The sequence below is a fragment of the Solanum lycopersicum genome, chromosome 6 (genome assembly GCF_036512215.1).
Source record: "Solanum lycopersicum chromosome 6, SLM_r2.1".
Lineage (NCBI taxonomy): Eukaryota > Viridiplantae > Streptophyta > Magnoliopsida > Solanales > Solanaceae > Solanum > Solanum lycopersicum.
Genome location: NC_090805.1, coordinates 46,606,359 through 46,619,937, shown reverse-complemented (window position 1 = coordinate 46,619,937; position 13,579 = coordinate 46,606,359). Strand labels below are relative to the sequence as shown.

The following is a 13,579-nucleotide window of genomic DNA, read 5'->3' as shown; positions in this document are numbered from 1 at the left end:
GGACTCAATACAGACTGCCGAGTCTCTCGCAAAAATCCCAAATTTCATTTTCACTCTCACTCCGAACCCAAAAATCAGTGGCTAATGGACTCCTCCACCGTAGACGGCGGCGCATCGCTTCCATCAACCGGAACCGACGCTAGGAAGCGTCGTGTCTCTTACTTCTATGAGCCAACCATCGGCGATTATTACTACGGCCAAGGTCATCCGATGAAGCCGCACCGTATCAGAATGGCCCACAATCTCATCGTAAACTACTACCTACACAGGCGTATGGAAATCAGTCGTCCTTTTCCGGCGGGAGAGGATGATATCCGACGTTTTCACTCGCCGGATTATGTTGACTTCCTTGCTACCGTTTCACCGGAGACTCTTCATGACCATACACATTCACGTCATCTCAAACGGTTTAATGTTGGTGAGGATTGTCCTGTTTTCGATGGGCTTTTTGGGTTTTGTCAAGCTTCTGCTGGTGGATCTATTGGGGCTGCGGTTAAGCTTAATCGGCAGGATGCTGATATAACGATCAACTGGGCTGGTGGTCTGCACCATGCAAAGAAAAGTGAAGCTTCTGGTTTTTGCTATGTGAATGATATTGTTCTTGGTATTCTTGAGCTCCTCAAAGTCCACAAGGTATAAACTGCTTACTCGCTAATATTTTCATTTTCGTTGTTTCTTTAAATCCTGAATAGTTTCATAGCAATGTACATGCCATGGCTTGCTCGACCATAAGGCTTCGCTCCCAATTTATATTAGGGCACCACTTGTTCATAAAGATGTAGTTATATATATATATATATATATATTGTTAAAAAAATCTTTGAAAAGAAATTTTTGGATAGAAAGTATTTTACTAAGTACTTCTTTAATGGGTAATAATTGAGAAATGAAATAGTTTTTAGATTATTGTATTATCCTTTCTTATGTGCCTACCTATTTTGTTGCTTCATTTATACTCTGATGATTAACATGAGTCTACATTATACTTATTATTCCTATAGTTACCTTTTTCATTCTGCTTTCACTATATTTATTTTCTTAGGACTCCTTGGTAGGAGAGACAAGGGATAACTAATCCTGGATTAATTTTAGGATGAGTTTATCCCACGTTTCATTGAGATGAAACTACAGGATACTTATTCGGGAGGTGGGAGAGGGATTAGACGACTTCTTGAACTATGGAATAGAAGTGATGATACCATCATGTAGTTAATAAGGGAAAGGTGCTTTTAACTTTCTATTACTCGTCTACATTTGTTGAGTTACCTCTGTGAGGTAAGATTAAGGTCTGCGTATACCCTACCTTCCTTAGAACACACTTGTGGGATTACACGGGGTATGTTGTTTTTGCTTGTCTAAATTCAGTAATAGAAATTTCAGTGTGAATATGGTATGTGGCCCAGCCCTTGTGTATAAGTTTCTGGAAAACCATTTTGAGGAGGGTGAGGTGTACTAAGGGTAAGCATGATGCTCATGATTCATATCCTTGTCGATTGACTGGTTCAGATTTGTAGCGTTTGGTGTAACTTCAGAGAAGTTTGATGTTAAGGGGTAAATGTTACTGTCTTTAAGAGTAATTGAAGTATGGAAGCTTGCTAATAAACTTCACTTTGATTTTGCCAAATTTATGCTGGAGAAATATGGAGATGCCTGCTGTTATCCTTGTAGTAGCTGGGACAGATCTGTTCCATCTCTATGGAAGCATTAGCAAATCAAAACAAATATTGACATGTTCAAACTCAAGCTGCAATGTATTTCCAACTTTATGTGCACAATAGTTCTTATGAACTCCTCTTGTTTTACTACTACTTACTAGGTTAAGTACAACTATGTAAGATTTCTAGAAGTGGAACTTAGTTGATCTTGATCACTTGTTAATTTTTACTTATCAAGCATATTAATAATAGGATCTGAATAATTGTAGCGTGAACTGCTGAACACTGTTGCATACAATTATAAACTATAGCTTTGCAGGATCTTTTCTTTTGATTTACTTTTTGTTTTGCCTTGATTAGAGGTTGTTCTGAATTATTTTTCCTCTGAAATGCTGAGTGTTTCTGTGCAGCGTGTATTGTACATAGACATTGATATTCACCATGGTGATGGTGTTGAGGAGGCTTTTTTCACCACAGATAGAGTCATGACAGTATCTTTTCATAAGTTTGGGGATTTCTTTCCTGGTACGGGGCACATCAAAGACATTGGTGCAAATCAGGGGAAGTACTATGCCCTAAATGTCCCATTGCATGATGGGATGGATGACGATAGTTTTGGTAGACTATTTCGTCCCACAATACAAAAAGTCATGGAGGTCTACCAACCTGAGGCTGTTGTTCTTCAATGTGGGGCTGATTCACTGGCTGGAGACAGGTTGGGTTGCTTCAACTTGTCTGTCAAGGGCCATGCCGCTTGCCTTAGGTACCTCAGATCCTTCAATGTCCCTCTGATGGTATTGGGTGGTGGAGGTTATACTATAAGAAATGTCGCTAGGTGCTGGTGCTATGAGGTCTCTCTCTCTCTCTCTCTCTCTCTCTTGTTTCTTTGCGCCTTCATTTCAGATTCTCTACTATTGCTACTATTTGTTTAGAATATGTGCTAAGTATCAACTGTTTTTCTTTGTTACAGACAGCAGTTGCAGTTGGGGTAGAACCTGAAAACAAGTTGCCTTACAACGAGTATTATGAATATTTTGGCCCAGATTATACTCTTCATGTTGAACCAATTCCCATGGAGAATCTAAATTCACCTAGGGATCTGGAGAAGATGAGGTAATTTAACTATTGTTCTACTTCCTGTAGTTTGTGGGCTTTCGCCATCAGATTATCCCTTATATGGAGAAGATAGAGTTGATAGTAGATTATCCCTGATACTGGTCCATCAAATTGATGCCTCAGTGGACCCTTAGGGTGGCCTAGTGGTTTGGGCTTGGGACTTCCATATGGAGGTCTCAAGTCCGAAACCCCTTGCCAGCGAAAGCAGGGGTAACGTCTTCTGGGCTGAGCTAGCGGGTTACTTCTCCTGTGTCGTTTGCGAGATATTGCATAGGAGCGAAGTTTTATCCTTTGTGCACCCAAAGGGTAGCGGCTGCCCTTCCCCGGTTATCAAAAAAGAAAATTGATGCCTCAGTGGGTGTATATGAGACAAATTCTGTTGTTCTGTCTGTAACTAGATTATACTAGTATGACAGCAAGAGTATCGGTTGATTGTGTTTATTTTTTGTTAATGATGGGCAACTATTTTACTCTTTAAACATTTTTTTTGAAATATTATGCTGAGACATACATTTTCTCTCTTATCCATAAGTTTCTCACATTCTTCTTCACTCAACTGCTGAACTCAAACAATTGTTTACCTCTACCTTTTTTCTTCTATAGAGAAAGGCAATTCTTTTGACATTACCTGACATAATTACTTGGTGGCTGCAGGAACATATTGCTTGAGCAAATCTCTCAGTTGCCTCATGCACCTAGTGTGCCATTTCAGACCACTCCTTCTACAACAGAAGTCCCAGAGGAGGTTAGTGGCACCTTGAACATTAAATTGTTTGGTGGGAGGGATAAGAATAAATAGTCCTGGGATAAAATTTAGATGTCCCGTTTGGTCGACATGTTTGGGATAACTTATCCCACCATTTATAGCATAGTGATGGGATAAGTTATCCCATATACATGGTGGATAAGTTATTACAGGATTACTAATCCAGGATAGTTAATCCTGGGATAACTAGTTTCCAACCAAACGGTTCCCAAGTGTCAAGACCCATCTTATACTAGAACTACTGATTGCAGAAAGAGGAAAATATGGATCGAAGGCCTAAACCACGGATATGGAATGGTGATGGTTATGAGTCTGATGCTGATGAAGACGAGAAACCTAGACAGCGAAGTTCAGATAGTAATCTTACTCCAGTGGAATCATCTGACATGAGGTATGGGCTCAAGTTGCATTGAGTACCTTTGTGAAGTTCCAAATATATGTGTGTGTTTTCTACGCACGCCTGCATATCTGATTGTGTCTTTACATTTTGGGAAGTCGTTACTTTTAAATCTTACTGGTTTGCACCTTGTAATGTGCAAATGACTGTTGTGGGACCAGCCTAGTAGAATATTTAGATTAAAGTGCTATGGCTTGTGATGCAGGGATGTGGACGACCAAGCCAATGCAGATGACATGGTTGATGATCATCCCTAGTTCAAAGCTCTTCTACATCGTCTCAAAATGCAATGACTGATACTATTTTTGGGTCGGAAGTAACAAGCCTTGCTATTTGACCTTTCGCCTCTCATGAGCAATTGTTTTGATGTCTCTTTTGCTGAAAATGGAACTAGAAAAATGAGTTGTTATAGTAGATTGTAGTTAGTTGGATATAGGCTAGTGATTGATGAATGAGAGCACAATGCTGTCTCTCGTAAATGGACCGGTGCACCACAAAGTAGACTTTGTTCTTATGGATACTGCTTATTACATACAAATATTATCAGTGTTCTGCAAGAGTTATCTGTGCAGTTCTGTGGATTTATCCATGTACTTTTGAGACAGTGGTTGTTTCATTTCTTCTTTGAACAAGATTATTGTTCATCTTTTTGGTTCCTTAAATGGAGGGCGCTGATTGCTGATTAGGCTTCCAAGTACTTATCATTTAGTCGCTATAAGTATCTTAATTATGTATTCTTTGCAACTAATTCCAGGTGATTAGCGATGATGTTGCTCTGGTTGGGGTGGGGGCATTGGGGCTTGCTTATGTGCAATTAGGTGTGTTTTGAAGGTTTAAAACTGAGGTTTATAAAGTGGTGGTTAGATAGGAGTAAAGTTGCATATATTTTATCTTGTCAAAACGTTTTGTGAAGAAAACCGACTGCCAAAATTCCAAAATGTAAAATCTGCTTGTGCTATAAGCCTATAACCTGCCTCTCCTCATGTTCTCTTTGTGCAAACACTTCAACATTTAAGGGAGGAGATGACCATGGCAGCACAAAACTTCAAAAGCTCCATCCAAATCCAACCCTCATTTCACTGTCATCTCCTTCCTTCTTCCCTACCGACAATCTTCAAAATCCGCCACAAGCCTCAAAACCCCATATCTCTCAAATTCCACCCAATCCAAGCTTCAAATCACAAATACATCACTCCCACAAAACAACAGCAACAAGAACAAGATGATGGAATCCCCATGGAACATATCAAAACCCTAGTCAAATTCAAGTCCAGGCACAACTACATCCGGGTTCTAGAAGTTTCTAGAAGAGCCGACCACCCGTTAGCTGGTTCCCGTCTTCTTCTTCTCGACGCACCTGGTAACATCCACAGCATATCATTCCTCTTCAAATCAATCACCAACGCCTATTACGACGTTCTAGCAACTCTTCCCCCAATTCTACCACCTGGGCCATTAGGAATTCTCGGGTTCGGAGCCGGGTCAGCTGCGAAATTGATTCTGGAATTATACCCACAAGGTGTTATCCATGGATACGAGCTAGACCCATCTGTAATCTCCGTCGGAAGAGAATATTTAGGGCTTTCGAAAGTTGAAAAACAATACCCAGATCGTCTTTTCATCTATATCAGCAATGCACTGAATGCCAGTGTGAAAGATGGGTATTCTGGTCTAATAGTTGATTTGTTTAGTAAAGGGTGTTTGATACCTGAGCTTCAGAACCCACAAACATGGGAGAAATTGAAAGGGAAACTGAAAAAAGGAGGAAAGATAATGGTGAATGTTGGAGGGAGGTGTGTAGAACCAGAAGACAGTAGAAAAGATGGGAAAGTGATAATGGAAGAGACACTAATGGCAATGAATAAGGTTTTTGAAGGTGAAGTATTTGTATTGAATCTTGGAAATAGAAAGCAAGAAGATAGCAGTGTTGCCATTGTTGGTGGATTACCTGATTTGGAGAAATGGAGGATTTCTTTGCCTAAGCCTTTGAGATTTTATGTTGATATGTGGAACAAGTATGGTTGATGGTGATAAAAAAAAATTAATGAAATTCCTTACATTGGTCAATCATTTTTTTTTTATAAGTTCATCTTTTCTTTTAGTCAAGTTGTTATAAGAACTATGTGATTTGAGTGCATTTTTCTTCTTTACTAAACCTTGCAAGAAAGCTAGGGTTGCTCCTCTTGTGAGTAATTTTGTTGATCTTACAATAGGTGAGCTCCTACCTTCATTGCTAAATGGGGAGGCGATAAAAAAGTATGAGGAGCGAGTCAATCAGACTTGATGACGACATTCAAGAATGAAACGATACGAGGGGTGAGTCAATCTTACTTGATGATAACGTTCAAATGACGATTAGAAAGAACAAACAATACAAGGGGGTGAGTCAATCAAAGACCTGATGACGAATTCAAGTGACGATACGATATGAGAGGTGAAGCAATCAAACTTGATACACTTTGAAAAAAGAATACCATGATCATTACCAACAAGAATCAAATATAGCACTTATTGATGAGTATAGTACAGCTCAAAAATTCATAACTCAATTCTAATTTGAGAAAGAAAATATATTTTTCATTAAGGTTGCACATTATCATGCCTTCAGTTTAGTGACTTGGATTGGTTCAGCCCAAAGTAGGCCTTTTCCCCTCTTTGATGGGCTTGGGGGCCCATGAAAAAGGCACCATTCACAAACACTCTCAATAGTTGTAAAGGTAGAGAAGTATTTGAATCCGCCTATCCGGTGTTTACACAAAATCAATAAATACATGATACGTGTCGTACACACAATTATCAATTAACCAAGGTGAGTGTAAGTAAGTTATTTCATTAATCACCAATATTTAGACATTTCAATTACAGCCCAAAGTCATTTATATTATAGCCCTTTTTATCGTAAATAGCCAATTCTTGCGATGCAACAACAACAATACCAATAATTTCAGTCAAAATTTCTCAAGCAGAGTTTGAGAAGAGTAGAATATACGTAGGCCTTGCTTCTACCTCATGGAGGTAGAGAAACTGTCTTCGTACACGTTATTTAATTATGAATGAGTGAAAATAATTTGAAAAGGCTATCCTTTGCATGATTATTTGTGGGTATAGGGAGATTCTTGTGTGTATAGGAATCAGAGCCTCTCTAGTGCTAGAGGGAACATGCAGGCATGAGTTAGGAGTATAGGTAACCTAATAATAGGCTTATCAAGTGAAAGGTCCAAGAAAAGAAATTTGATCATCACTTTGTGACTTCAACAAATTTTTTACACTAAGATGGAGAAAGTGAATAAATATAGATAGTCATATAACTAGCCTGTGAACTGTGTCACTCAAAATAGTCAGTCATCTTTGGATGTATACTTTTTTCATGTTCCCACTTTTCTCTTTTTCTACTACTTTCAGCTGTAAAGAAGTTTTGAATTTAAATGTTTCAAATTATACCAAGTAAAAAATAATTTATTTTTATGTGATCATTTAATAGAGCGTATGAAAATATATTCTTATTGATACATTAATAATGTTGAGACAAGTTATACTCGATATACCAATAATATTGATATAAGTTATACTCGAATTAATTATGATATATAGAATATTTTATATTCGATATTTAATTTGGTGTATTACTAGGAACTACTCTTTTTTTTTTTTTATCTCTGTCCATTATTAATAGTTCATGTATTATCACTAAATATAGTGTATAATAACTAATGAGTAGTAAGTCAGTAATAAATACATTAGAGTTTGTTTGGTATGACGGGTAAAAATGAATAATCTTGGATAAAAATCATCTAAAAGATAAATTTTGATATATTGTTTGATTCTATGTTTGAAATAGCTAATTCTATTATTTATATCGTAATAATATGATACGTTATCTTCAAATAATTAATTCAAAAATAATTCATTTTCAATTAAACGACCTTAATATTTTAATAAATTCTACCAAACCATCCAAACTAATTTTACGTAATGCAAAGAGAGGTTCCAAAGCTAGTAGGTGTCTGACACCAAATTATTATTTTTTTTTTGAAAAAAGGAATTTAGGCGGCTCCTTAGTCTCTGTCTCTCTGAATTAACTTGTGGACAACTTAAATAAAATTAATAGATTTAACTTTTGTTCATTTGTCTTTTATTTTACACTTTTACTTCAACTTAAACTGATATTAATGACGTTAGACTTTTTTTTTTTTTGAGATATTTGGAGTTTATATCAAGAGTTTAAGTAAATTCGAATTATGTATTGCAGAATTCACTTAAAATAAAGCTCTTAATAAACTTCTCTTCGTATTCAGGTTTCAAACTTGAAACCTCTAATTAAAAATAAAATACTCTCATTAATACACCACGATCTATATAGATAATCGCGTGAGACTTATTTTTATCTCGCGAGTCACAAATTGGTGAACCCAAATTTTAATTTTATACTTAGGTCCAAAAAGAATAATTTAGTAGTAAAATTAAAAAAGAAAAGTACTATACCATTAGTATACGTGGTATGAAACTCAAAATAAAAATGCAAGGAACTAATCGATTCATTCTATCACTATAACAAAATGAGTATATTAATAAAAAGAGTTGATCTTTTGTATTGACATTGCACTCGATGTTGATATAAACTTTAGTGAAAAAAAATTAAAATTAATAGCAATCAAGCGATTACTATTAATTAATTGTTATTAAAAATTAATTTCGATAAAATGTATTTAAACTGTGCATTTGTACGAGGGTTACAAGTATGATTTGGTTTTTGATTTTTTATGAGGAGATCTAGAAGCTAGTTTTTGTAGCTCTCACATGTGCATCACTATCATATAAGTGAAAGGTTGTGGACCTGAAATATACATTTAGGCCCGTTTGGCCACAAATTTTGCAAGTAAAACTTGGGAAAAAATTTGGTAAATTTTGTTTGTCCATACACTTTTTTATTATTTGGCAAATTTTTTTGGCAAATTTTTCAAATTCCCAAATACTAGAAAAAACTAGTATTTTGGCCAAATTTCATTATTTGGAAAGTTTTAGAAATTCAATTTTTACCCTTAACTTTTTATTTTACAAAAATAATATATTTATTAACACCAACCAATAACTTTTTACGTGAACACCAAAGTAGTGATGGGATATTCAATGAATATGAACATGATGATTTGGTTGTTGATGAAAGTGACGAACTATTGGCTCAGGGTAGCAACATCGCTTCATCTTTTCTATCATCTGATTCGGAAATGCATGCTCATCGAGAAGAGATTGTTCATAAAATGTGGGAAGATTATATTAAAAAATAGGTTGAACTCTTTCAGATGAGAAAGCATAGTTCTTCAGAGATTGCAATATTTATTTCCTTTTGTTTTCTTCTCTTTTTTGCCCCCTAATTTATATTAGTTGTATTTTCATTATCATGATTTGTACCAAGACCTTTTCACTATACGAATATTTACTGTAATGATTCTTGTTGATTTGTTGCGGAAGTCATAAATCTTGTTACGTGAGATTTCTATTGTGCTATGTAATACAAATTTATGGTTAGTTTGATAGTTTTAAAAACTTATGGGTATAAATCATATTTCTTAAGAAAATGAAATATGTTTCTCAAATTCTATGACCAAACACATGGTAAAATTTCACCCAAATTTTCATCCAGATAATATTTCCCAAAAAAATTTGAATATCTATGGTCAAACGCTAGCTTAGCAATTCTTCTTTTTTCTCACAACTGTCAACTAATTAAAATTTGTTTAATTTTGATTTTTATGTTTAACCAATTAATTGAAATAGTCAAATCAAATTTATTATACGATTAAAATACGTTTCAAAATTTTTGATTTAAGTTGAAAACTAAAATCACTATCATGAGGTTTTAAATTTCACAACTGAAAGTCAACGATATTGTTATGGAATAGTCACACCTCTTATTATCTATTGAATTACTCTTTTTCAATTATAAAATTAAAATGTAATTAGCTTGTGCTATTTCTATGAAATAATTAGGGTCAAGATGGTTAAATATTGGATCAGAATTAATCTATATACTGAACTCTTGCCAGATTTTAATTTCGTTATATTTTGAATTTTTTTTATGTAAAAATATTATTGAAATTTTGAGAACTCTAATTGGTTGCCTTATTTCTATGTCCATCACATCAATCTTACAAACCTTTTATTCAACTTCATTCATATTAAGTGCACTATAACTATCTGACTTTATGTATAGCTAGCTAGGGTTTTTTCTTTATTGATTTGTTATAATTTTTTTAATTACGTAATAATTTTCTCTCTCTTTGTTATAGCTTATATATAGTTGTACAAAATATATCAAATGAGAAAAATGAAAAATACTTTAACATGATTTTTATAAATCAATACTCATTTCGGATTATATATTTTGAACAGATCAACATAATTTGTAGATGGATTGTATTGAACGAGTCAAAATGCATTAACATATGTATCATTAATCCATCCAAATCTAAAAGAGTCGTACATGTGATTAGTTGTATTGTCAAACCCCATTTAACTTGTATACTCGTTATTTTTTCAAAAAGTATAACTCACGACCAACCTATAGAGCACTCAAGTATGTAGAATTATTTAAGTGACCTTTTCAAATAATTTCAACTTCGATTACAACTTAAATGACGATATCAAAATGATAGATTTGTACGCTGTTAGGCCCCAATATTTTCAGTGTATGAATGAAAGACAAAATGCAAGTAGTATTTGGAAAGAAATAATGTGAACATTGTACATAAAATAATATATGAAGCACACATCGATCAATCATTCTTTGTTTCTGTTGTCTTACATAAAGTTAGACGTGGAAAAGAAGCAATAGGGCAGGTGAATTTTATATGGTATATAGTAATTAAATATGACAGATTTCAAATTTACAGTGAACATTTAAGTTGGTCCCCCCTACCAAAAATTATGATATATGTTTCTTTGTATCTTTATGGATTAATTATTAAATCGATCGATCAGAAAATTTGAGTATAGAAGTGACTAATTCTTTTGTTTCTATTTTGTTGGATGTTTTTGATGTTCCATCCATCCTCTATATGTGTATTCCCCACATAAGGGTTGAATCATGTGTTAGATTATTAAAATTTGAAGAATGAGATATATGTGTACGTGTACGTGCCCTGGTTAAGTTAAAAAGGGGGAAACTTTTAAAAAATAGCAAATATTAAGCGTTAAATAGGATTCTTTAGATATAATTTCACTATTATAATTCATAGTTACACTTTGATTTTGCTACGCGTTTGTATCAAAATGAATATATTAGGAGGAAATGGGCGAGCGAGATCGAGAGAGGGTGGAGAGAGGATTGCATTTTGTATTTATTTTGTAATGAATAATTGTTTTGTGTTCTGTGTCAATTGTATTTGAAATGCAACAAATACAATTATATTCATCCTCTTTTTGATTAGATATACATAATGCATTTGATAGAAAAAATGAAGCCTAAAGTCATATGCGACCCCTTAAAGTTGGCGCATAATTCACTTAGACACCTCAACTAGGACTGATACCTATTGAACACTTCTATTGTTCAGAATAAATACCTATTTGACACTTTTCGCTGACATGGCAAGAAAAGTGTAATACACATCCATTCAACGCGTCAAAACGTATTTTTGATTATTTTTTTTTAAATCTCTTTCTCCTTCCTTCTTTCTTCTTCCTTCTTCCTTAGCCATTTCTTTCAAAACCAATACCATCTCCGCCGATGATGTTGCCACCAACACCTTTCACCCTTTTCTTTTCTCCTGCCTCCTCTTTCTCCCTCCCCCTCACCTCTATCATATTCAACTATGGAAACACCATTACGATTTTCTTCTCCATTTTCTTTAAATTTGTTCGATATTGTGATCTTATTTACAGGAAAAAATATAGACTCATACAATGACATTTCTATTTCTTCTTCCATTTTTTTCTTATCGAAAATATATCTAATAAATTAGATTTAAAATAAAAAAATGAATCTGCTTAGATGATTATATAGTCAATGATTTTATTGATATCTAAAATTATAATAGTTCATATTTTGTAGGTTCATGTATTACTAATTTTCATGTATATGCAATTTGCTATTTTCAACTTAAAAAAAAAAGAAACAGATCTGAAAACATAATACTGGGTTAAGAGGATTTCAAGGTGATGGACAACTATGGTGGAGGAGGGGACAATGGTAAAGAATAGAATTTCAAAGTGATGACAACACTTCAATTTTTTTTTCTTTTTTTTTCCCCATCAAAATGCCACATGTACGTAATTGATTTGTCCATTTTCCACATCATCGCGAGTGTATAACACACATTTCATAGTTTTAGCTGATTGTCACAAAAGTATTCAAAAGGTTCAAATCTGAATTAGTAGACGTGTCCAATAGGTACAAGTCCTAATTGAGGTGTCTAAGTGAATTATGCGGACAACTTTAAGGGACTGCATATGACTTTAGCCAAGAATGAATGTATATTGTATTCATATGAATGCAATACTATTGATACAAAATATAAAATTTTCGAGTATAACTAACCTATATTTGATGAAATACAATTCCTACATAATACTGTTGTATGGATTCCCTCTTATTGGCATGAGGGAGGAGGGAGGCGAGAGAGAAGGAGGAGAGGCACGGGAGAAAATTTGCTATGAAAACAACATAAAATGATTTTTTATTTAAACTATTATTATTTTTCATTGCCTTGTTACATAATTTCCTTTCAAGTTAGATGCAAAAGATTGACTTGAAGTTTAGGTATATGTACGCGTCTTATGTTCTAGCAAAATTATAATTTAATTTTGCAAGTTCATTGCTTCGGAAATAACTTCAGACTTAGTACTTTAGAAATTTTTGTCTGTTCTGTATTTGAACTTGTGAAGGTCGATAAGATCAATTTCAGATTTACTTTACTAAAATTTTAACCTCGGCAAAACTTAAGATACATAAGGACTTGTCACGATCAAACATTAAACACTTTTTACTAAAAGACCTGGCCTTTGCAAGGCTTTATACATATATGACTTGCTAATGTCAATTTTGGACTCTCTTTTTACTGAAAAAAAATGTGACTTTAGTTTTACCAATTTCAGACATATTTGACTGAGAGTATGACCTTATAACAAAGATCAAACTTTAAATATTTTTGTCTAAAATTATAGCTTTGCAGGACCACACTTCACAGACACTTTTGTTTGAAAATTGGAGTTCCACTTATGGTACTGATCAATTTCACTTAGACTCATAGTGCCTATGCTACTTTTATATATAATCATATTTCAATCTAATTTAATTTTTTTTCTAAAATCAAATATATGAATGAATATATGGAGTAATATATTAAGTCATGAATTTATTTAATTTTTTTTTTGAAGTGGAAAAATAAGATTTTTTTTTAAAAAAAATAAATAGGACACACGAGTGCAAATAATTATATGAGTACTGAAAATCCAAAGTTGATTCTTTTGATGATGTTGAACCTGACAGAGTTGATTCAACTACCCCTGATTTTAATTCTGAGAATACAAAGAAAAAGAGTAGCTTCTCATCTCCGACAACAACAGCTAGATGAAGAGAAAATATTATCCGTAGCAATTTATGTAATATAGTTTGACTTAATAAAAAATAATTTTTTTAAAGAAAAA

General features: G+C 33.9%; 2 protein-coding genes across 2 annotated transcripts; both read left to right on the top strand.

Moving 5' to 3' along the window:
* Window positions 1–4,491, top strand: HDA3 (histone deacetylase). The gene is made up of 6 exons (NM_001365152.1): window positions 1–633; window positions 2,066–2,506; window positions 2,626–2,768; window positions 3,426–3,516; window positions 3,789–3,928; window positions 4,140–4,491. The coding sequence occupies exons 1-6, from the start codon at window positions 85–87 to the stop codon at window positions 4,189–4,191; spliced, it is 1,416 nt and encodes a 471-aa protein (NP_001352081.1). The 5' UTR covers window positions 1–84; the 3' UTR covers window positions 4,192–4,491.
* A 466-nt stretch (window positions 4,492–4,957) lies between these two features.
* On the top strand, window positions 4,958–6,001 carry LOC101265139 (uncharacterized). The gene has a single exon (XM_004241486.5). It carries the CDS (start codon window positions 4,958–4,960, stop codon window positions 5,957–5,959), a length of 1,002 nt encoding a protein of 333 aa, XP_004241534.1. The 3' UTR covers window positions 5,960–6,001.
* The last annotated feature ends 7,578 nt before the right edge of the window (window positions 6,002–13,579 follow it).

Excerpts from the sequence above, each read along its gene's own strand:
- LOC101265139 (XM_004241486.5), top strand. The coding sequence starts at position 4,958 with ATGACCATGGCAGCACAAAACTTCAAAAGCTCCATCCAAATCCAACCC.
- HDA3 (NM_001365152.1), top strand. The coding sequence starts at position 85 with ATGGACTCCTCCACCGTAGACGGCGGCGCATCGCTTCCATCAACCGGA. Across the intron at positions 634-2,065 it reads AGCTCCTCAAAGTCCACAAG|CGTGTATTGTACATAGACAT; the intron begins GTATAAACTGCT and ends GTTTCTGTGCAG. Across the intron at positions 3,517-3,788 it reads CAACAGAAGTCCCAGAGGAG|AAAGAGGAAAATATGGATCG; the intron begins GTTAGTGGCACC and ends TACTGATTGCAG.